The 25,000-nt window shown below is 44.7% G+C and overlaps 1 protein-coding gene across 2 annotated transcripts in view; it reads left to right on the forward strand.

Moving 5' to 3' along the window:
* Nucleotides 1-21,193, forward strand: part of LOC121586699 (insulin-like growth factor 2 mRNA-binding protein 3) — a 31,603-nt gene extending 10,410 nt beyond the window's left edge. Inside the window, exons 4-17 of one of the 2 annotated variants that reach the window (XM_041903619.2) lie at nt 4,535-4,586; nt 4,813-4,876; nt 5,489-5,770; nt 6,346-6,480; nt 11,866-11,988; nt 15,790-15,925; nt 16,266-16,400; nt 16,649-16,717; nt 18,320-18,445; nt 18,553-18,591; nt 18,819-18,893; nt 19,313-19,444; nt 19,807-19,920; nt 20,658-21,193. In XM_041903619.2, the coding sequence (XP_041759553.1) occupies nt 4,535-4,586; nt 4,813-4,876; nt 5,489-5,770; nt 6,346-6,480; nt 11,866-11,988; nt 15,790-15,925; nt 16,266-16,400; nt 16,649-16,717; nt 18,320-18,445; nt 18,553-18,591; nt 18,819-18,893; nt 19,313-19,444; nt 19,807-19,920; nt 20,658-20,768 (1,593 nt within the window). In that variant the 3' untranslated portion in view covers nt 20,769-21,193. The remainder of the gene's footprint in view (nt 1-4,534; nt 4,587-4,812; nt 4,877-5,488; nt 5,771-6,345; nt 6,481-11,865; nt 11,989-15,789; nt 15,926-16,265; nt 16,401-16,648; nt 16,718-18,319; nt 18,446-18,552; nt 18,592-18,818; nt 18,894-19,312; nt 19,445-19,806; nt 19,921-20,657) is intronic. The other variant, XM_041903620.2, reaches the window with a different exon arrangement.
* The last annotated feature ends 3,807 nt before the right edge of the window (nt 21,194-25,000 follow it).

The following is a 25,000-nucleotide window of genomic DNA, read 5'->3' on the forward strand; positions in this document are numbered from 1 at the left end:
CAAGACATTTCTGCAGCATTGAAGGTCCCCAAGAACACTGTGGCCTCCATTCTCAAATGGAAGAAGTTTGGAACCACCAAGACTCTTCCTAGAGCTGGCCAGCCAAACGCAGCAGTCGGGGGAGAAGGGCCTTGGTCAGGGAGGTGATCAAGAACCCGATGGCCTCCAGAGTTCCTCTGTGGAGATGGGAGAACCTTCCAGAAGGACAACTGTCTCTGCAGCACTCCACCAATCAGGCCTTTATGGAAGAGTGGCCAGACGGAAGCCGCTCCTCAGTAAAAGACGCATGACAGCCCGCTTGGAGTTTGCCAAAAGGCACCTCAGACCATGAGAAACAAGATTCTTTGGTCTGATGAAACCAAGATTTTACTCTTTGGCCTGAATGCCGAGCGTCACGTCTGGAGGAAACCTGGCACCATCCCTACAGTGAAGCATGGTGGTGGCAGCATCATGCTGTGGGGATGTTTTTCAGCGGCAGGGAGTAGGAGACTAGTCAGGATCGAGGCAAAGATAAACGGCGCAAAGTACAGAGATCCTTGATGAAAACCTGCTCCAGAGCACTCAGGACCTCAGACTAGGGTGAAGTTCACCTTCCAACAGGACAACGACCCTAAGCACACAGCCAAGACAACGCAGAAGTGGCTTCGGGACAAGTCACTGAATGTCCTTGAGGGGCCCAGCCAGAGCCCGGACTTGAACCCGATCTAACATCTCTGGAGAGACCTGAAAATAGCTGTGCAGCAACGCTCCTCATCCAACCTGACAGAGCTTGAGAGGATCTGCAGGGAAGCATGGGAGAAACTCCCCAAATACAGGTGTGACGAACTTGTAGCGTCATACCCAAGAAGACTCGAGGCTGTAATCTTTACCAAAGGTGCCTCAAGAAAGTACTGAGTAAAGGGTCTGAATACTTATATAAATGTGATATTTCAGATTTAAGCAAAACCTTTATTTTGTCATTATGGGGTATTGTGTGTAGATGTGGGGGGGGGGGGGACAATTTCATAAATTTTTGAATAAGGCTGTAACCTAACAAAATGTGGAAAAAGTCAAGGTGTCTGAATACTTTCCGAAGGCACTGTATGTATGTAATCAATGGAGCTGTGATGGTCTGTGTAACTCCAGAGGATTGCCTTTTAGCCCAGTGACCTCCTAGTGAAGTGCAGCCCATGACATACCTGATGATGACAGGAAAAATGGCCATACAAATGCTGTGCTGCCCTTTGTATATGCCAACTCCTCTGCTAAGTTAAAATGAAAGGGACGTGAATAGCCATGCTAACCCAATGACGGCATGTACAGCATTCACAAATCAACAGATAAAAAGTTCATCAATGACTGAAATGCATGAATAGCCCAAAATATTGTTTGGAGACCATTATAAAACACTGTCAGTGAACATACTCATTGTTTAATGTATAGGATTGATTTAATATTATGGTACAATTTTACGATAACCTACCTCTTCCACATGAGTACACTAGACCGGGAAGAGGTAAGGAGGCCAGGGGATGTTTATGAATGGGAATGCAGAAGGAGATGGAAGTGTGCAACATTAAATTAGGGCACTTACAACAACAAAAGGAATGTACACTCAGACATGGGAACTTTTCAGATTTGGAGTAATATTGTAAAATGGCCTGCAATAGTGCCTTCAGAATGGGATTGATGCTAGCGGTCAACTGTCTTGTTTGGAGAGCAAAAAATTATCATCTGAGAAGCCGGTACATTCGTAGTGAGTCATCTCCGGTATTTCCCTCTTAATCCTTGATCCTTTCTGCTTGCAATCTAAATAAGGGAAAGGAAAGGGGGATATCTAGTCAGTTGTACAACTGAATGCATTCAACTGAAATGGGTCTTCCGCATTTAACCTAACCCCTTTATGGAGTGGGTCTGTGTCACGGGCAAAATCTACTTTAGCAAAGGGCTGTTTCATTTCTCAATTTGACCAATTGGAATACAGTTGATGGACAAAGGTTATTCTTCCATTCTAAACTCAGTGAATAGGCTAAAGTAAGACTGATTTGAGGCTCTCTGCCCTTTTTGAGTGTTCTGTTCTAAATTGACACCATGCTTTTGTGGTTGGTAGCCTGTATATAGCATGTTGGCTAGCTGATGGCCTTTGCACCAGAGGGGGTTATGGTGCAGGTTAGGTTTTTTCGTCATGAATCTTGTTCTGGAGGCAGCTCTGCATAGTGGTCACTAGCTGGCACAGCCACAAAGTCATATAGTCAGATTCTAACCATAACCTCACTGCTAACCCTAATGCCTAAACTTTAAATTAAGACCAAAAAGCAAAAGTAGTTTATGCATTTATACAATATAGCCAATTTTGACTTTGCAGCTGTCCTATCTCAGGGGAAATTGCTCAATTCTGCCTCGAGGACAAGAATCATGACTAAATGTCAACCTGCGGTTGTGGTAGGGTTGGAATGGAGGGGGGACACCGAACAAAGTTTTTGATATAAAGGAGACCTTGTATCTTATTAGGAAGATAACATGGTGCCTCAGCACAAAGCCATGCAGGCAGAGAGCAATGGTAGCATGTTCGCTAGGCTAGCTCGCTATGAGTGGGTGGGACAGACACTCACAGAATGTGTAGCATTACTCCTGTTCCGCCCCTCCCCCCAATCCAACCACCGCTTCCTGCAGGAATGCACTCCACCCTTTCCTGAATGCCCTGGATTCTCATTGGCTGGGTTCTGGAGACGGACAGACGTGGCAGCCAGTGAACATGGAGGTGCTACTCGCCACATGGAATGTTGTATCAGTGCTGGGAACAGCCAATGGGACGACTTTGAGATGGCTCCGGGGCAGGTGGGAAGGGGATTGGTGGGTTGGGAGAAAAAGAGGACCTGGAGGGAAGTTGATTGGTCACAAAGGGGGGGTTGAGCTCTTGTGGGTGTGTCTTCCAGTAAGCCTGGGCATGATTGGATGTCCTCGGCCTGTAGTCTGCGTTTGGATCCTTCTCTCCATCGCTCCCTCCCTGATGACTGCACTTGAAAGAGGAGAACATTTTATCTAGTAGAATTCAAATCCTGTGCTTGCCAGATTTGGGCAGGTTGCCAGAATGGGTTGGCTCTGACATTGATTTTGGTTCTCCTAATAAAAAGCAAATCAATTCCCCCCCGACTTTCTCTATGGACTCACAAGGGAATAAAGATCAGTTGTTCAGCTTGATAATGTGGGGAAATAAAACTTCATGAACACAATTTAGGAAGTTCTTTCTCCTGTTTGAGAATGTAATATAATGGTGTGATTCACCAAAGTAGGAAGACATTGCCTCTCAGAGGGAGTAGTGCTGATATAGCATCAGGTACCCCCTGTCCATGTGATCATATTCATTGTGATCTAAAAGGCAAAACTGATCCTAAATCAACACTCTTACTGAGACGCTTGATTCATACGTCCCCAAGGTCTCTGGTTGATGGGTGGTATTGAAGGGCCAGTTAGTTGAATCACAGGACCCATAATACCAGGCGTTGAACAGTTCAGATGCAAAGTTTGGTAACAGAATGATGAAACAAACCGCCATCCTGTTACCCAACTTTGCATCTGCACATTTCTTTAAGTAAATGTTTTTGTAAAATGTTCTGTGGAATTTGTTAAAGGTAGTCCTTGTGCATGGTTGTATGGTTTAACTTTGCAATCGTTGGATTTTGTTTGACACTCCTTTTTATTCTCAATCATTCTGTTACAGTGGAATTTCCCTTAACCATAAATGGCTTTAGGTAAAACCCTCTGGTAAATGATCTTATTATCATGATGGGCCCATGGGCTGTTCATTGGGATGTGGCCGTGGTGTGTTGGAGTGAAGTTGTGCCTAGACTGATCTTGGGTCACTTTTGTATTTTCCCCACTAATGGTTAAGGTTAGGATTGGGGAAGAGGAATCTGATCCTAGATCTGTACCTAGGGAAAAATTCACCCCAGGGCTTGTGTTCGTGATCACCTGCTGGGTGTTGACGAATGGTGGTGATTCAACATGTAGAATTGAACTGAAATTGACGGCCGACGTTCTGGTCAGAGGCGAAAGGACGGCCGTCCATTGCTTTGCTGTTTCCTGGCCACTTGTACATCAAGCTGCCTCACGCTACAGAAACAGGAGATGGGCTCCTGCCCTATGGGCTGTTCTGGCTCGGACAAGAAACAGGAGATGGGCACCTGCCCAATGGGCCGTTCTGGCTCGGACAAGAGCGGCAGGTAGCCTAGCGTTTAGAGTGTTGGGTCAGTAACTGCAAGGTCGCTGGATCAAATACCCCAGCCAACAAGGTGAAAAATCGGCCGATGTGCCCTTGAGCAAGGCACTTAACCCTAATTTGCTCCAGGGATGCCATACTACTATGGCTGACCGTGTAAAACAACACATTTCACTGCACCTATCCGGTGTATATGACAATGAAACATATTTGTTATTTACTTACAGAACTGTACTCACCAGAAAGGCAGTTTGGGTCTCCATGATGGTGTGAAAAAGACACTAACACCTCTCCGGTCTGGTTCTAATCACACTCTTTCCTGTGGTTCTGGGTCAGGTTCTGGACGGCATGTTGGCCCAGTATGGCACAGTGGAGAACTGCGAGCAAGGTACGCGCACACATGTAAACGCACACACCACACGTACGTGCGAACCCACATACACACTCCTTAGCATGTCTGTTTGTCTTCTGCATCTGCTGTCTGTGTGAGCATGTTTCTATTAGGTCTTTGTTCAAGTCTGTGACTGTAGAGTTGAAGTACATGTTTAGTGTATAAACTTGTATCGCCTTGTGTGTTTGTGGGTGTTGCGTCCATGCTCTCTCTCTCCTCACAGTAAATACAGACACAGACACTGCAGTGGTCAACGTCAGATACGGTGCTAAGGACCAGGCCAGACTGTAAGCGCGTGCACACACACCTACATACCTACCCTCCTTTTCTCAGTTTGACTGCTCTTGCAGAATGCAGAAAGACTACATTTGTCTGAGTGGTTTACACTCTTTCCCCACACTGCATTTGTATTGAATCTATTTTAATTGATTCCCTTTATTTGTTAGTTCACCTGACTCCTCTCCACCCTCTAAAGCAGTCACTTCTAATTAGTTGCTGCTATAGGAGTAACATGCTGGCTGAGAGATGCTAGCTCACTGCTGCCCTCTGGTGCATGTGTGGCGCTCTGGCCTTTCCTGGTAAAGTGGGCGTGGATGGTGTATGAAAATGAATGGGATCCTTCAGAGCAGTTCACAGAACAGTCAGTCCTAGCCGTGTAGAGCAAAAGTGTGTGCAGGGTTTTGTTCCAGCCCTGAACTAATATACCTGATTCTTGTAATGCCTTAATCAAGATCTTGTTTCATTAGTGGGATAGAGAGAAAATACAATTGTGAACTGTCTTTGGATCTTGCATCATTATCTAGAGGGGTCAAGCAAGTTTCTCCTTCTCTGTGACCGAAAGCTTTCTATTATCAGTGCTGTGACAGTGAGTGATTGCTGTCTCTTTGTGTGGTTGCCAGGGCAATGGAGAAGCTGAATGGCTTCCTGATGGAGAACTTTGCCCTGAAGGTGTCGTACATCCCTGACGAGACTGCCACCGCTGACGCCCCACCTCTGGGAGGGGGTAGGAGGGGCTTCGTCCCCCGTGGCCCGCCCCGCTCGGGTTCTCCGGGCCTGGGGGCGCGTCCCAAACTACAGTCGGAAGTCCCCTTGCGCATACTCGTCCCCACGCAGTTTGTAGGAGCCATCATCGGCAAGGAGGGAGCCACCATTCGCAACATCACCAAACAGACACACTCAAAGTAGGACTACCTCCCTGATCATGTACACAGTACACACCCTAAAGGTTGCTGGGGTGCGTTCAGCAGGACACAACGTTGTGCAACATTCAGATAGAAATAAAGCATGTAGGTCAAACACCCCTCTCTTAAATGTAGAATTAGAAATTACGTTGGCACTATTCAATACATTTCTATCTGCAACTTTCCACAACGTTTGGCTACTGAACTTGGCCCTGATTTTATGTCCATAAATGTAAATTAATTTTATGATTCCCTTCTTGGCTTGGCAATATAAATAATCAGACTCAATAGATTTTGGCTCTGGCTACCTATTGATGTGACCCTCTCAAGGCATCTCAAGTTGAAAAAGATGGACTTTGACCGTTTCACCTATCTTCTGTGTTTTCTGTGGGATTAAGCCAGTAGGAAGGGTGGATGCTGGGATTGAACCCTGGTCTCCAGTAGGGAGTAGTATGAGACTAGCCAATAGCGTAACCGCTAGACGACGGGCTCTGCACACTCTAGCTGTTTTTTTTGGGGTGAGAATAAGATTCTTCCCTTCAAACGCCATCATTCTCTCTGTTGCCCCTCACCAGGATCGACATCCACAGGAAGGAGAATGCGGGAGCGGCAGAGAAGCCCATCACGGTCCACTCCACCCCAGAGGGCTGCTCCAACGCCTGCAGAACCATCATGGAGATCATGCAGAAGGAGGCCCTCGACACCAAGTTGTGAGTTCACGCATGCATACACACGTGAACTGACAGCATTTAAACTAATTTGCAGATATGAAACAATCATAATACAGTGCATTTGGAAAGTATTCAGACCCCTTGAATTGTTCCACATTTTGTTACGTTACAGCCGTATTCTAAAAAGGATTAAAACAAATTAAAATAAAAACTCAATCTACACACAATACCCCATAATGACAAAGCGAAAACAGGTTTTTTAAATGTTGGCGAATTTATGAAAAGTAAACACATACCTTATTTACATAAGTATTCAGACCTTTGCTATGAGACTCGATATTTTTGGTATTTTATTTGGATCCCCATTAGCTGTTGCAAAAGCAGCAGCTACTCTTCCTGGGGTCCACACAAAACATGACATAATACAGAACATTAATAGACAAGAACAGCTCAAGGACAGAACAACATACTTTTTTTTTTTTTTTAAAGGCACACGTAGCCTACATGTCAATACATACACACAAACTATCTAGGTCAAATAGGGGAGAGGCGTTGTGCCATGAGGTGTTGCTTTATCTGTTTTTTTTAAACCAGGTTTGCTATTTATTTGAGCAATATCAGATGGAACAGAGTTCCATGCAATAATGGCTCTATATAATACTGAACACTTTCTTCAATTTGTTCTGGATTTGGGGACTGTGAAAAGACCCCTGGTGGCATGTCTGGTGGGGTAAGTGTGTGTCAGAGCTGTGTGTAAGTTGACTATGCAAACAATTTGGGATTTTCAACACATTAATGTTTCTTATAAAAATAAGTGATTGAGTCGTTCTCTCAACACTTAGCCAAGAGAGACTGGCATGCGTAGTATTTATATCATCCCTCTTATTACAATGAAGAGCAATACGTGCCGCTCTGTTCTGGGCCAGCTGCAGCTTAACTGGGTCTTTACCTGCAGCACTCGACCACACGACTGGGCAATAATCAAGATAAGACAAAACTAGAGTCTGCAGAACTTGCTTTTTGGAGTGTGGTGTCAAAAAAGCAGAGCATCTCTTTATTACGGACAGACCTCTCCCCATCTTTACAACCATTGAATCAATATATTTTGACCATGACAGTTTACAATCTAAGGTAATGCCAAGTAATTTAGTCTCCTCAACTTGTTCAACAGCCACACCATTCATTACCAGATTCAGCTGAGGTCTAGAACTTGGGGAATGATGTGTACCAAATACAATGCTTTTAGTTTTAGAGATGTTCAGCACCAGTTTATTACTGGCCACCCATTCCAAAACAGACTGCAACTCTTTGTTAAGGGTTTCAGTGACTTCATTAGCTGTGGTTGCTGATGCGTATATGGTTAAATAATCAGCATACATGGACACATGCTTTGTTTAATGCCAGTGGCAGGTCATTGGTAAAAATAGAAAAGAGTAGAGGGCCTAGAGAGCTGCCCTGCGGTACACCACACTTTACATGTTTGACATTAGAGAAGCTTCCATTAAAGAGAACCCTTTTGAGTTCTATTAGATAGATGGCTCTGAATCCACGATATGGCAGAGTTTTTCAACAACCGGTTATGTTCAATAATATAAGAGGCTGCACTGAAGTCTAACAGTATAGCTCCCACAATGTTCTTATCAATTTCTTTCAACCAATAATCAGTCATTTGTGTCAGTGCAGTACATGTTGAGTGCCCTTCTCTATAAGCATGCTGAAAGTCTGTTAATTTGTTTACAGAGAAATAGCATTGTATTTGGTCAACACAATCCAACAGTTTGCTAAGAGCTGGCAGCAAGCTTATAGGTCTGCTGTTAAAACCAGTAAAGGCCGCTTTACTACTCTTGGGTAGCGGAATTACTTTGGCTTCCCTCCAGGCCTGAGGACAGACGTTCCTCTAGGCTCAGATTAAAGATATAACAGATAGGAGTGGCTATAGTCAGCTACCATCCTCAGTAGCTTTCCATCTATGTTGTCAATACCAGGAGGTTTGTCATTATTGATAGATAACAATTTTTCCACCTCTCCCACACTAACTTCACAAAATTCAAACTTGCAATGCTTTTCTTTCAGTTTTTTTTTTTATGCATGAATACGATGGCTCACTGTTCGTTGTTGGCATTTCCTGCCTAAGTTTGCCCACTTTGCCAATAAAGTAATCATTAAAATAATTGGCAACATCAAATGGTTTTGTGATGAATAAGCCATCTGATTCGATGAAAGATGGAGTTGAATTTGTCTTTCTGCACGTAATTTCATTTAAAGTTCTCAAGTTTTTTTTCCCATCATTCTTTATATCATTGCTCTTGGCATCATAATACAGTTTCTTCTTCTTTATGTTGAGTTTAGTCACATCATTTTCTCAATTTGGGTTAAGTCGGCCAGTCAGATGTGCAGCCAGACTTATTAGCCACTCCTTTTGCCACATCTCTTTCAACCATAGTTTTTCAATTCCTCATCAATCCATGGAGCCTTATTGTGTATCCTGTTTCCATTGATCATCCTTAATGTTTCTACAACATGATTGGAGTCCACCTGTGGTAAATTCAATTGATTAGACATGATTTGGAAAGGCACACACCTGTCTATATAAGGTCCCACAGTTGACAGTGCATGTCAGAGCAAAAACTAAGCCATGAGGTCGAAGGAATTGTCCGTAGAGCTCAGACAGGATTGTGTCGAGGCACATATCTGGGGAAGGGTACCAAAAAATTTCTGCAGCATTGAAGTTCCCCAAGAGCACTGTGGCCTTCATCATTCTTAAATGGAAGAAGTTTTGAACCACCAAGACTCTTCCTAGAGCTGGCCGCCCGGGGGAGAAGGGCCTTGGTCAGGTAGGTGAACAAGAACCTGATGGTCACTCTGACAGAGTTCCTCAGTGGAGATGGGAGAACCTTCCAGTAGGACAACCGTCTCTGCAGCACTCCACCAATCAGGCCTGTATGGTAGAGTGGCCAGACGGAAGCCGCTCCTCAGTAAAAGGCACGACAGCCCGCTTGGAGTTTGCCAAAAGGCACCTAAAGGACTCTCAGACCATGAGAAACATTATCTTGAACCCGATCGAACATCTCTGGAGAGAACTGAAAATAGCTGTGCAGCGACACTCCCCTTCCAAACTGACCGAGCTTGAGAGGATCTGCAGAGAAGAATGAAACTCCCCAAATACAGGTGTGCCAAGCTTGTAGCGTCATACCCAAGAAGACTCGAGGCTGTAATTGCTGCCAGAGGTGCTTCAATAAAGTACTGAGTAAAGGGTCTGAATACTTATGTGGTCCTCTGTAGCTCCGCTGGTAAAGCACGGCGCTTGTAACGCCAGGGTAGTGGGTTCGATCCCCGGGACCACCCATACACACAAAAGTATGCACGCATGACTGTAAGTCGCTTTGGATAAAAGCGTCTGCTAAGTGGCATTATTATTATTAAATGTGATATTTCTGTTTTTTATTTTTAATACATTTGCAAAAATGTATAACCTGTTTTTGCTTTGTCATTATGGGGTATTGTGTGTTAGATTGAAGGGGAAAAAACAGTTTAATCAATTTTAGAATAAAGCTGTAATGTAACAAAATGTGGAAAAAGTCAAGGGGTCTGAATACTTTCTGAGTGCACTGCCCAGTTTATGCTTCAAAACCAACTATATAACAGGTTTTAAAAATAGGTTGTTTTACTAAAAATTCCATGACATACAGTGAGGCATTGTTGGCAGAATTGATGGATGCAGTTCAATGCATGATTAATATAATTCACCAATACATTTCTTGGTAGTCCAAAACGTTTAGCTATCAGGTTGTAAATCAAAGCTGGCCTGGTACATTGTTTGCTGCCTCCATTCAGCATGCACTGTTTCAGTTTCAATGACTCAATATTTTGGACAAAAACGGACGCCTGTAACTAAGGCTGGGAATGTCAATACAATCAAACTAGCAAGGGAAATAATCACAAGTCAGTCATAACATCAGTAATAGGCTAGTGCACATGTCAAACAAGGCGTGACACATTTCTATCCAGCCCGGCAATGATTTGGGTTGTCAATTCATTTTGGCCCGCTACAATACCGCCAGCCAAGGACTCCCATGAGAGTGCTAGCCATTCAATGCCATTTTCACTATGCTAGTACTTCCTGGTTTGGGGGCTTATCTAAGTTTCTGAAGGGGAAGCTCCAGATAGCCCAGAATAAGCTGATAAGGGTAGTATTGAAGGTGAGTCATCATACTCGCATAGGCAGGAGCTGCTTTCAAGTAACTCAACTGGCTGTCTGTTGAGGCTAGGGTGTCCCAGATTTAGACTGGGTTTGGTTTACAGCAGTATTTGTCGTTCTGCGCCCAGATATCTAACTGATTACTTTCCCCATGTTAGGAATGCACACAATCACAGCACCAGATCAGGTGTTGCTAATGTGTGCTTATACAGGTTCAGGGGTAATGCTGGGAAAGGTACTTTATTGTATACTGGAGCCTCAGAGTGGAATGAGTTGCCTCTGCCCATAAAAACAACATAATAAACTGTTTGTCTTCTGTGCCCATTTTTAAAGCACCTTTTGTTTTATTATCTCACTGTCCTACTGTGTTGGATCTTGACTAGCCATCTTGTCTGAAGAGGACCACAATGGAAATAAGTCTTAGACTTTATCCTCGATTTTACTCATGTGCATGTATGGCTTTTCAAGTTGTATGGATGGTTGTTTTCTTAAAATGGTAGAATTAATAAACTAAGACGAGCAGGCTATCAGTGTAATTTTGACTGCCAACTAGCTGAAAAAGTTTGAGGTTTTGTCTTGTTGCCTCGTTAGATTTTAGCTCATCTCGTTCTGGCTAGCATTAGCTAGTTGTTGATCATGTTTATGTGCGTAGGCAACTGAGGGGGAGAAACTACCTAGGACTGAAGTTCCCAAATGTAAAAGTATTTACATATTTGCAGAAATCCATTCAGGTGTATTTTGTGTCTTTTGGCGAATGCGTTCTAATCTAAAGTCACGCTGTTGCTACTGCCTGTAAACACACAGTCCAGTTCAAAGTGAATGATGGCCGGCCCATGTGGCAAATGGCTCATTTGCATATAGGCCTATTGTAGCTCTGATTGGCTATGGTGCACCGGTCTGCGTAGATGCTGGTTCTGGACAAGACAGATGTTTTTATTTACTGCAGTGTCTATTAATTGTCCAACCGCATGGCCGCGTTTCCTCTATTGCTATAGAAATTTCACAAATGCCTTGCTCTGTCATTCCCAAACATTCTATGAATTTATGAAAACGTGAATGACTAATTGCTCACAGAAAAGTGTAATTTCTTCCTGGGGGAGTAGATGATCAGATTTTAATACGATTTCATTTTGCTAAAACGCTGTTAGTTCCACTTTTAATTATTCTACAACTTGAACAATAGACCCCTGTCTTTCTCTCTTTCTCTGCCTCCTCTCTATCAACAGTACTGAGGAGATTCCACTGAAGATTCTGGCTCACAACAACTTTGTGGGCCGACTGATCGGGAAGGAAGGACGGAACCTAAAGAAGATTGAAGTGGACACAGAGACCAAGATCACGATCTCCCCGTAAGATGACCACACACGCGTCCCAAAATCACAATTTCTAATTTCTCGGACCACGTAATAATAATAATAATGGCTATTTTAGCATGTAAATCTTGGTGTGGCAAATTCAACCACATTTTTGGGGGATGCATGCCAGCAAAGCCACAACACAACACTAAACAATACATTAATTGCACTATAACGTGACAAACGGTGCCCTCAAACTGTTTGGACCTACATAAAGCTGTCCCGACAGCGGAGCGTTCCTTTCAGCATCATGGAGCATTACCACCGCTACACCTGGCTATCAGCGGAGCCTCGTCTGGCTGCGAAATAGTTCATTCAGCCTAAATTACTGCCTTAAAAAAAAACAATCATGGCTGACTTCAGCACTTTCAAAATGGACACAGACAGAAATTCAGGTGTTAGTTCAGAGAAGGACTTCATCTTGCTGAATTTAACTTTACTCTTTAAGTCACCAGAGAGAGCGACACAGTTAGCTTACCATTTTAAGTATTATATTTATCCATTTTTATCGACAATACGCCTATACTGACGCACAGACACCACATTGCGCAAACAAAACAACCCGTGCAATATCAACTGGAATTACATGGGTCTATTACTGAACTTTCACTGGCAAACATGGTTATAGACCCAACAACAGTTTCCCCTCCTCGTGGAGAAAAGCACATGAGCTAATTATAATACACAAAGTAAGCAAAACAAAGAAATGCATAATTCCAACGTTGCCTAAAATGCTAAGATACTGAGAGACCTAATATAAGCAATATAACAATTGTGATGTACAAAGTATGGCATAAGGGAACTATGAGCAGATGAGGCAAGACGTAATTTTGATGACATTAATGCGCAAGCGAAGACTGACGATAGGCCTATAACTATTTGTTCAGCACTTTTGAAATGGACAGCGACATAATTCAGAATATGGGCCGTTCTTACAATATTCGCCCTGTACACCAAGTCAGAAACGTATGATAAATAACGGGGGTATATAAGTAGACAAAGCTTTTTACAATATTCGATGATGACATTTCTCTGAAACTGGCTATAGGCTACGTGCGCACCACCAAGTCATAACAGTGTAGGCTTAGTTCTGAGGGGGAGAGGGACCAAATTATTAGGGTGAGACACATGGGGTACTAACAGCTTACTACACAACATGCACTTAGTATTACTTTCTTAGCTACATTATGCGTATCTCCCTGGCATATTATATCATTTATACATCAGCATACAAGAGACAGGCTTATTTTTGGACTCACCGTTGCTGTGCTCACAAGGTGGCGTGGCGATCCTTCTTGTGGGCAAACTTTGTCAAAGTCTGGCATTGTCTGTATATATGGTGCTTTCAAGACAACTGGGAACTCAACAAAAAAAAAACCAGGTCGAATCATGTCAGTGATCGTCAGGTCGGAAAGTTGGAGCTCTAGGAAGAGACCCGAGTTCCCGACTTGGAATTCCAAGTTAGATGACCGTTCAAAACGTATTTTCCCAGTCAGAGCTAGTTTTTTGCCGAGTTCCCAGTGGTCTTGAACGCACCGAAGTCTGAGATTTCCCGGTTCTGAGTTCCCAGTTGTTTTGAACACTGCAGAAGTCATGCTGGATTGACAGCATGGCAAATGTATTCAGCCCTTTTTGGCCCAAAGGAAAGGGAAAGGGGGATATCTAGTCAGTTGTACAACTGAATGCATTTAACTGAAATGTGTCTTCCGCATTTAACCCAACCCCTCTGAATCAGAGAGGTGCGGACGGCTGCCTTAATCGACAGCCACGTCTTCGGAGCATGGTGTTGCATGTTAATGTTTATCCTTTTAAACTTGGAAAAAGAGACCCTTTCAGATATTTTTAAATCCTTAAACCCAGACTTGGACCACACACCCTCTCCACCAAATAGCAGGCAGGGGAAGCAAAATAGTGATTGCTTTGCGACGTTGGCAGTTAGCCACTGATTCCTTCCAAACCATTCATTGTTGAATTTGCGATTTCTGACTTCTGTAATGTTTATGTTCAATGGCAAATGAGCACCGATAGGTTTTATCTATAATTTCTCTTCATAGGAAAAGGACTTCAAATCAAATTTTATTGGTCACATGCGCCGAATATAACAGGTGCAGACATTACAGTGAGATGCTTACTTACAGCCCTTAACCAACAGTGCATTTATTTTTAACCAAAAAAGTTAAAATAAAACAACAACAAAAAAAGTGTTGAGAGAAAAAAGAGCAGAAGTAAAATAAAGTGACAGTAGGGAGGCTATATATACAGGGGGGTACCGTTGCAGAGTCAATGTGCGGGGGCACCGGCTAGTTGAGGTAGTTGAGGTAATATGTACATGTGGGTAGAGTTAAAGTGACGATGCATAAATAATTAACAGAGTAGCAGCAGCGTAAAAAGGATGGGGTGGGGGGGCAGTGCAAATAGTCCGGGTAGCCATGATTAGCTGTTCAGGAGTCTTATGGCTTGGGGGTAGAAGCTGTTGAGAAGTCTTTTGGACCTAGACTTGGCACTCCGGTACCGCTTGCCGTGCGGTAGCAGAGAGAACAGTCTATGACTAGGGTGGCTGGAGTCTTTGACAATTTTGAGGGCCTTCCTCTGACACCGCCTGGTATAGAGGTCCTGGATGGCAGGAAGCTTGGCCCCAGTGATGTACTGGGCCGTACGCACTACCCTCTGTCGTGCCTTGCGGTCGGAGGCCAAGCAGTTGCCATACCAGGCGGTGATGCAACCAGTCAGGATGCTCTCGATGGTGGAGCTGTAGAAATTTTTGAGGATCTGAGGACCCATGCCAAATCTTTTCAGTCTCCTGAGGGGGAATAGGCTTTGTCGTGCCCTCTTCACGACTGTCTTGGTGTGTTTGGACCATGATAGTTCGTTGGTGATGTGGACACCAAGGAACTTGAAGCTCTCAACCTGTTCCACTACAGCCCTGTCGATGAGAATGGGGGCGTGCTCAGTCCTCTTTTTTTTTCCTACTTTCCTACTTGCCAGTAGATTGTTGACATGATTCATGATGACTGCTTGCTAGCTAAAATTTTGAAAGTATGATGTTGACATGAGCAGTCCAATCAAAGCTATGGTAGATATAACGTGATTTGAAGTAATTTAAAAAATATATATATAATTTTATCTGTGACCAATGACCTTGAGCCTTCTTGGACGGGCACTTCTAATTTAAGTCTATGTCAGCACCCAAGGGGGGCTTGAACTGCCTAGCTCTCCCTGTAGATTCTGCGGTGACAGTGTCCCCATGAGTGACAGCACACTGAGCCAATCACAGAGCAACTAGGGAAGATTACCAATGCCTGCGCTCTGTATTTTCACTGGCTGCCCCTCCACTACAGAAAGCACTGAGCTAGGCATTTTGGAGCTGCCTTACTCAAGACAGAGACCGTGTTTGTATGCGGCTTTATTAACTCAAGGATTAAATTTTTACATTGTTTGCAAACTGATATCTGACACAAATTAATGCCAAAATAACATGCAAAACAGGCACACACAATAATAATTTTTTGCTAAACAGGCAGGGCTCTTCACATTATCAAAATTACTGGATCTCTTTGTACAAGCGCCACACACATGCATACATTTTCGTCTCATCAAAATTACCTCTGTAAAATAATCCCACTAACACACCAATGACAAAATCCTCATGTCTCTAAGGTATAAGGAACACAACAAGATCAGTCTCCCATCACAATACGCGCGCGCACACACACACACACACACACACACACACACACACACACACCACACACACACCCACTAGAGACCAAGGTGGTAATGGATGTCCTCCTCCAGTCTCCAGGACCTGACCCTGTACAACCCTGAGAGGACCATCACAGTGAAGGGTTCCATCGAGGCGTGCTCCCGAGCCGAGGAGGAAGTCATGAAGAAGGTCAGGGAGTCGTATGAGAATGACGTGGCCGCTATGAATGTAGGTCCTTGTTCTAACGCACTTGGCATGGCACGCTGTGTTGGTAGAACCAAAGAATCTGGAGTAGTGTCCCTATAGTGTTCTACTTTTGTGCACTATATAGGGTGCCATTTGAGACGCAACCTGGGAGATTTCATTTTTTATTTTTAATGAAATGACAAGTGAGGGTATAGAAATGAAATGTTTAACTACTTCCTACGGACCTGCGTTTGCCGTCCCTCAGCCTTTAATTGTATTTGAGTGGTTTCCCTGAGATCTTTTTCTGTTCTAGTTCATTTTGGCTGGTAGAAATCTCTTTCTCTCTCCCGCTATCCATCTCTCGCTCTCTGTCTCTCCCCAGCTCCAGTCTAACCTGATTCCAGGACTCAACCTGAATGCCTTGGGTTTGTTCCCTGGTGGTGCTCCAGGTATGGGCCCCTCCATGGGACACAACGTCCCACCTCCCGGTGCCCAGGGTGGCTACTCCTCATTCGGGGTGAGTGTCTGGACCCTTCCCCTCCCCGCCCACATCCCTGGGTCTACTCCACAGGGCCTCTTGGTGATGCTTTAAGATACCCCCCTCCTTACAGAGCTGTTCTGCAAGAAGAAACCTAAAACAGACCAACCTCTGACTGAGAAGCCATTTTGGATCTTTCAGTGACCCTGTCTGTGTTTTTCTCTCCTTATAGAGCAGCCATTTGGGGGCACGACAGTGACTTGGTTTCGTGTTATTCTCTCCTATAGAGCAGTTCCTTCGGGGGCGAAGGGCCATTTTGGGCGTCTGTGCTGTCGGCGAGCAGCCAGCCCCTCTCTGTAAGTCTCCCTTCCCACAGTGCTTTGCACGGCTTCTGGCTGCTCGCTGCCGGATAGGGTAACGAGGTAGGGCTCGCCACAGCTAAACTCCACCCCTCCCAGTAACCTTTGACCCCTAGGGAGGGCTTAACACGTCTATGTTCATTTCTTTAAAACCTGCTGGGAAGGGGCCCCTAGTCCCCGAGGACCTCAGTGTCTGCTGAGTTTAGTTGGGCCCTCAACTTGAGAAGACAAAAAAGCAGCTATTGAACACCTTGGCATGTTTAGAAGGTTACAAATGGGTGCAAATGTTTTCAAGCGGGCACCTTTCTATTGAACAGTTTTTAATCTGGAACCGCCTCCTTGGGAAAAGGTTTTCTCCCATCTGGAGGCTTCTGAATGTGACCAAGTGTTGGGTGACTGAAGTGTAATGATTTGATGATGGTGTCCTCTAGATTAAAACATCCAGCAGTCCCATCAGCTCTGTCCCAAATGTCACCCTATTCCCTATATAGTGCACTACTTTTGACCAGAGCGGTATGGGTGCACTAAATGGATAATATTAATACCTCCAGGACCATGCCTCCCTGCCCCCTCATCTAAAAGATCTCACCCACTAACACCAGCCATGTGCAGTGAGCGGACGCAGTTTGCTACAGGTCATCTTTAATACAATAATCTGTTCTAATGTGTCTGTGGAAGCGCTGGGGTGTGACTGAGCAGGGCCAAGCATTCTCTGACCTCAGACTTCCATTTGAAAGGGATTATCTGAGTGGTGCATCCATATACTGTGTGGATTAGTTGGATGTGTACAGTTGCTGCAGAGAAACGGAGAACCCTCTGGGAATGCTGTGTTTACCTGAGCTAGGCGCTGGATGCTACAGATTTGCTTATCTTTCTAAAGTCGGGGTGGGTCTCTTATGCCCTGGGTGCATCCCAATATTCTCTCCTTTCTCCTGAAATGTACACTCGATCACTAATCCCCACAAATGTAAAAGCATTGGATTGGTATTGTTGTGGGCAGGAGGCAATTTTCATAGCAGTCTTTTTCTTTCTAATCCATAAAAGGAAGTGAACAAGTGCTCACTTGGGGAAAAAGGAGAGATAATTGGGACACACGCCACATTTGGAAGTTGAGGAGATTTGTTAAGTTGTATTCAACCTCTTCAATACTGTATGTTCAGTTCTTTCATGGTTATGCAGTGCTATTCTGATTCTGTATGCTACTGAGGGGATAAATAAAGTTGAATTGGCCTAGATTTGACTGGTTAAATATGAGGTACAACTTTGTTAATAAAGCACTTAGGAAACTTCCAATCAGCTCTGCTTCCGGCCTCCCTGACTGTGTCCCAAATGGCACCTTATTCCCTGTATAGTGCACTACTTTTGACCAGGGCTTATAGGGCTATAGTCAAAAGTAGTGCACTGAATAGGGTGCCATTTAGGATGCAAGCTCTGTGAGGATCCTTCTTCCTGTGTCGCTGCATCAGTTGCTTGGTCGCGGTCATCTGGGCTGCTATCGCTGTTTGCCAGGCCTGGTTGTGGTCTCCTTACGGTCTGAATTGCTCTGTTGTGGTCTCACTGTGATCTCATTACGGTCGTGTGGCCTCTACTGTTCCACAGGGCCAGGGGCAGCCGGAGTCGGAGACGGTCCATCTGTTCATCCCGGCGCTAGCGGTTGGAGCCATCATTGGAAAACAGGGTCAACACATCAAGCAGCTGTCGCGCTTCGCCGGAGCCTCCATCAAGGTGAGGGATTTAACTGACAGGAGATGTTTGAGCTGCGTCTCAATAACTTAATGTAGCTTCTTGTCTTATTTGTTCTTTCACCAATTTCCACGCCTCCTCCATTTCAGATCAGTGCAGATGAAGTCAGTGTCGTAGATGCAAACCAGGTATATGTTTTTGCTTCCAACATTCAGATGAATTTTTTTTGTCTTGTTGCTTATATGCCCATCAATCCTCTCAGAAGTGCAAATGGGGTTAGGGTTCAGATTGGGATTGGGTGGCACCCCCTTCAGGCTGTTGTGATGCGTCCCTGATGGGTTAAAGGGAAGCAGTGGGCAGTAATTACAGCAAGTAAAGTGTGTGTGCAGATGTGTTAACACGTCATGTCCCTCAGTTAGCCCCTCCAGAAGGCATGGACAACAAGCAGAGGATGGTGATCATCGCTGGACCACCAGAGGCCCAGTTCAAGGTAGGAGCCCTCAGGACCTCGCGCTCCAGCCATGCTATGTCTGTTCAATGCCCACCGCACCAGAGGAAAAGTGTTGTCCTTTTTCCCCAAAACATTGTAGTCTATACAATTAAACTACCTAGCTTGATGTCCAACGTCCCTGTCAAGTCAATTACATAAAATATAGCAGATATTTACAGTTAGAGAAAGATGCTTCTGTAGCTTTTTTTAAAAAAATATTTGGCAGACACTCTTATCCAGAGCGACTTACAGTTAGTGAGTGCATACATTTTCATACTGGCCCCCCGTGGGAAACGAACCCACAACCCTGGCGTTGCAAGCGCCATGCTCTACCAACTGAGCTACATGCAGCTTCAATCAAGGGTTGTGAAATATCCTTTGACTCCAGTGTATGATGTGTGCCGTTTGCCCTGTTTCAGGCTCAGGGTCGTATCTTTGGGAAGCTAAAGGAGGAGAACTTCTTTGGGCCGAAGGAGGAGGTGAAACTAGAGGCTCACATCAAGGTGCCCTCCTTCGCTGCTGGACGTGTCATCGGCAAGGGAGGCAAAACGGTACGCAGAGGCCGGTCTCTGTCTGTGTGTGATCACTACAATTATTGTTGCAAAATGAATAAAAGTTCTGCTGCAGAATAATTGAAAACACCACTTATTACTTTGGCCATAATATAAATGGCTTTTATTAATTTGTTCTTAATTTCTCTCTCGCTCCCCGTCTCTCTCGCTCCCCGTGTCTCTCGCTTGCTCTCTCGTTCTCGCTCTTGCTCTGTTTCTCGCTCTTCTTGTCTGCCTCCCCCCTCTTCTTGTGTCTGCCTCCCCCCTCTTCTTGTGTCTGCCTCCCCCCTCTTCTTGTGTCTGCCTCCCCCCTCTTCTTGTGTCTGCCTCCCCCCTCTTCTTGTGTCTGCCTCCCCCCTCAGGTGAATGAGTTGCAGAACTTGACCAGTGCTGAGGTGGTGGTCCCCAGAGACCAGACGCCTGACGAGAACGACCAGGTCATTGTCAAAATCACTGGACACTTCTATGCAAGCCAGGTATGTTACACTAATCAAAGTTTAAAGGGCAATTAAATTGCAACTCACTTTACAGTAAAACAACAACAAATGAAGTAGATCAAAAACAAGCATGAGGAAATAAAATAAAGGAGCGTAAAATAAATGAATGTATAACGTCTGAAATCAATTCACTACAGTACTAATACTGTTGCCCAATTCCAAATCTACCCCTATGGGAGGAGCTATGATTACAGGATGTTCCTCCACCCCTTTCACTGGGCAAGACGGGGTCTTCTATCTGACGTGGGGAGAGAATGAGTCCAAATTCATCCGTCAGCTCTGATTACTGAGCTAAAAGCCTGGTTCATGCTATGGGCACAGTATGAATGCAGCTGAGTGTAAGGTTGTGTGCTGTAGGGTAAAGGGAGTGTAGTTGAACCTTGGTAAAGTCAACAGATGTGGTTTGAGTAAAATGTATATAATGTCTGCTTCCTTATGTAAGGATTGTCCACCATACTGCTTCACATCTGTGTAGCATTAATCAATGGCTGCATCTGAAATGGCACCCTATTCCTTATATAGGGCACTACTTTTGGTCAGAAGTAGTGCCCTATATAAGGAATAGGGTGCCATTTTAGATGCAGCCATCATTAACCTTTCTGCTTGATGAATTCTTAATTCTACTAATCTTACAAGCAATGGATATGTGCATGTCATTGTCAGATGAAGTGTCCTGACCTCTGCCCTCTGCCCTTTGCCCTCTGACCCCTCCCCAGCTGGCCCAGAGGAAGATCCAGGAGATATTGTCCCAGGTGAGACGGCAACAGCAGCCCAAACCCTCACCCCGTGGGGAGGGACCCCCCCTCTCCCGCCCCTCCCGGAAGTAGACAGGGGTATCCCGTTGGGCCAGGGGGGCCAGTGACTGAACCACCCCGAAGACAGAGCAGAGACCGGATGGGAAACACGGGCAGGGACAACGAGCTCATCTCAGGGGTTAAGGGTCATGGGTACCCTACTGTACACCCCCACTCTCAACGACCTCCTCGACCTTACACCCAACCCCCCTCGACGACCTCCTCGACCTTAGACCCCCCACCCCCCTCTTGACGAGCTCCTCGACCGACACTACCCCCACCCCCCTCTCGACGAGCTCCTCGGCCGACACTATCCCCACCCCCCTCTCGACGAGCTCCTCGACCGACACTACCCCCACCCCCCTCTCGACGAGCTCCTCGGCCGACACTATCCCCACCCCCCTCTCGACGAGCTCCTCGACCGACACTACCCCCACTCCCTTCTCGACGATCTCCTCGACCGATTTACGATATCCTCGACCGACACTACCCCCTCTCCCCCCGGCATCCTCAACCGACACTACCCCCCTCTCGACTATCTCTTCGACCGACACTACCCCCCCCCTTCCCCCGGCCGACACCACAGTGTGGATAAGACATTACACCCAGTCGCCACACCTCTCTGCATCTCTGTGAGAATGTACTTGAGGGTTCCAACGTTATCTCACACCCTCTCACCCCCTGCCCCCCCCTCACCCTCACCTCGGTCCTGATTGGTTTCTTATTTGTTTTAGTGTTGTTTTTTTTTGGTACACTAGAAAACACAAATAAATAATAATTAACCCCCTCCTGTCACTTCCCTGGTGTGGTAACACTCAACCACCTCACATGTTGATGACCGCTGTTAATTTTGACTTTAGTTTTACCTTTTTTATTTTACCTTGTTTTTTTTGCCCTGGATGAAGTGTTTATTTAGTTGGTTGAAGCTTTCTCTCCTGAGTTTTCTTTGGAAAGAAAAAGGCATTGCTCAGAGTCCTTGTAGGACTAAGAAGAAAGGTTAGGGGGAGGGGTTTAGATGGGGAGGGGCGGGGCTTGGGGTAATACTCTTGTTTGATTGGACAGGGGCCCCGGCGGTGGTCTAACAGGGTGCCCCTGTCCTGGTATTGATAGTGGCATTTTATACATTCGGATGCATTTTATAGATATATATATATAAATAAATATATATATTTAGAGGCGATGATAACACTGCCGGTAATACTTAAGGGACGTGTTGAATGGTGTTGGCCAGGAAAACCAATTTAATATGCATTGTACTGAACTACCTCAGGATCTCTAGTACCTCAAGAAGACGACGATGAGAAAAAGAAAATGATTATATATATGAAAAAAATGTTCCTTTTTTTATTTTGCTTTGTGGTATTTTGTATACTTTATAAAGCTAATAGTTATTGAACATTTTTATTTTTTTAAGAAAATTTAAAATTTGGTCAGCTGCCAACTGACCTTGCCTTCAACTCTAGCGCTCTCCAGAGGCGGCGACATGTACAATGTCTGTCTGTGTGTGACGACGGTGGCCCTGTACATAACGTTTCTGTACATAGAGCCCAGGGCAGAGTTGGCGCCCAACTGTTGGCTGCTGACGGGAGTATCGAGAGAAAATAAATCGCCTCAGTTTTCCTGAGGTATCCAGCATCTAATGAAAACTACAAACAACGACTATATTAGAGTAATGCTGAATAATGCCAACCGTACATACTGCAGCGATACCGTTTAGTTTTGGGATTCTGACATTCTTATTGTTGATGGAACGTTACATTTTTCACACGTAATGATTTTTCCTTTTGCCTTCCTGGAAGTGCAATGCACACAATGGAGGGGCCTGAACTCTGAGTGCTCTCTCTCTGTAGCCTCCATAGAAATGGACACGTTAGAGCAGCACTGTCTGTTCTCGGTTGTATTCGTGTTACCTGCTTAGGCCTTACCTGCTTTATTACATCATCCTAGTCTCAAATAGCACCCCATTTCCCCTATAGTGCTCCAAGGTGTAACTACATGGGGAGAATAGGGTGCCATTTGGAAGTCATCCCAGGTTTCTGACGGGCTAAAGTGTGGTCGACAGCCTGACTAGGGTTTTTTCATAGAGGGAGCTTGGCCATGTGTGGTGGACACAGTAGCCACCGAGTCGGTCTACGTTAGTGTCATTCACTGCATGGTGAAGGTAGGGGGGAGTCACACTGATGGATGCTTTTTTTTTGCTATTGAAACTACGGTAACTAAAGGATGCGTTTGTTTAACCAGCAGCTGTAATCTTGATTTGAAGTGAGAGAAGTTTAAATTGTTATTCATTACAAAAAGCCAAGATGCACACACAAAAAATACAAAATTAACTTTGATTGATTGGGATGAGTAAGAAAAGTAAAAAAATAAATCAAACTATGATGAAATACTATACCAACTTTTTCCTTTTTATTTCATGCAGAATGTAAATATGTTTTGATTGTGGTAAAAGTGCTAGAGTGTATCCATGCTTCCACAGTAGAACGCTGTCTACCTCAGCTGAGGGGGGTTTGTGGCGGCATGCGCCCTCACCCTGCCTAGCGCTCGCTGCGATACCTCAGTCCCCCCTGGAACACTTCTCTGCATGGGCGCGTGCGTGCTCACGCGGTCCAACATCGCGCTTACGTACACGAGGGGCACAAGTGAAGTTTGTTATTCCCCCTCCCTTCCTCCTGTTTTTTTAAATCTACCTCTTTAGACACATTTGAATTAGAGGCATACTTCTATTTGTTAGATTTAGGGTTATTCTCCCATTGTCCCCCCTTCCGCTTTCCCAGATATTAATGAAAGTAAATAAATCATGTACTCTTTAGAATTTCAACGAATAATCGAAAAGTTAACAAATATTTCCTTTGCCAGCATATCTTTTGTAGCTTAATTGATTGAAGATCCTCAACATGTTGCTTTTATTGTTGGTGGTGTGGCTTCCATGTATTGAACTTTCTTGCTTGGGTTTTTTGTGATAAAAGGTCATTCACCTGTTTTGAAGTTTTTTGGATTCAATGACTGGATGATAAGTTTAAAAAAAATATATATATATATATATGTGTATATATATGTATATGTATGTTTAAAAAAAAAAGGACCTGCCTTCTGTTTCTGGTTTATGAGACTAAAAATAAATACAAAGTCTTTCTTACATTTTGATGTCTTTACGGATGCTACATTGGCCTGCTGATTTGATAACGATTTGTTTGGTTAGCATTTCTTGGATGTGTAACGTGGAAAATCATGTTTGTGTGGGAAAGAGGGACTGAGTTTGGGAAAAGTGGTCTGGTTTAAGCATGATACCCCTACCCCCCTCCCTGCGACCATGCTTCTGCCCCTTCACCCCCCTCTCACAGCTCCACTTGTCAAATGCCTCTGAATAAATAAATAAACTGAAATTGGCTCCGATGTCTTTCACTAGTCTTCTTTTCCTCATGTTTTTTCAATCTACTGTAAGATGCCCTAAAATGTATTATGTTTGTGTAACTTAACTTTTTTTAAAGGGGAAGTTCAGGATTCTACAACTTGATGCTAGATAGTTCCTCACCTTGAAAGTACACTATATATACAAAGTATGTGGACACCCCTTAAAATGAATGGATTCGGCTATTGAGGCCACACCCTTTGCTGACAGGTATAGAATTGAGCACACAGCCATGTAATCTCCATTAACACAAATTGGGAGTAGATTGCCTTACTGAAGAGCTAAGACTTTCAATGTCGCACCACAAGTCAGTTTCCCAAATTTCTGCTCTGCTAGAGCTGACCCGGTCAACTGTAAGTGCGCTTATTGGGAAGAGGAAACCTCTAGGAACAACAATGGCTCAGCCGCGAAGTGGTAGGTCACACTCACAGAACGGGACCGCCGAGTGCTGAAAAATGGTATGTCCTCTGTTGCAACACTCACTATTGAGTTCCAAACTGCCTCTGGAAGCAACTTCAGCACAATAACTGTTCGTCAGGAGCTTCATGAAATGGGTTTCCATGGCCGAGCAACCGCACACAAGCCTAAGATCACAATGCGCAATGCCAAGCTAACTCTCTCTCCTCTGCTCTTGTCCTTCTAGACCTGTCTGCTGCCTTTGATACTGTGAACCATCAGATCCTCCTCTCCACCCTCTCACGAGTTTGGCATCTCCGGCGCGGCTCACTCTTGGATTGCGTCCTACCTGACCGGTCGCTCCTACCAAGTGGCGTAGCGAGAATCTGTCTCCGCACCACGTGCTCTCACCACTGGTGTCCCCCAGGGCTCAGTTCTAGGCCCTCTCCTATTCTCG

The sequence above is a fragment of the Coregonus clupeaformis genome, chromosome 17, assembly GCF_020615455.1.
Source record: "Coregonus clupeaformis isolate EN_2021a chromosome 17, ASM2061545v1, whole genome shotgun sequence".
NCBI classification, from domain to species: Eukaryota; Metazoa; Chordata; class Actinopteri; order Salmoniformes; family Salmonidae; genus Coregonus; species Coregonus clupeaformis.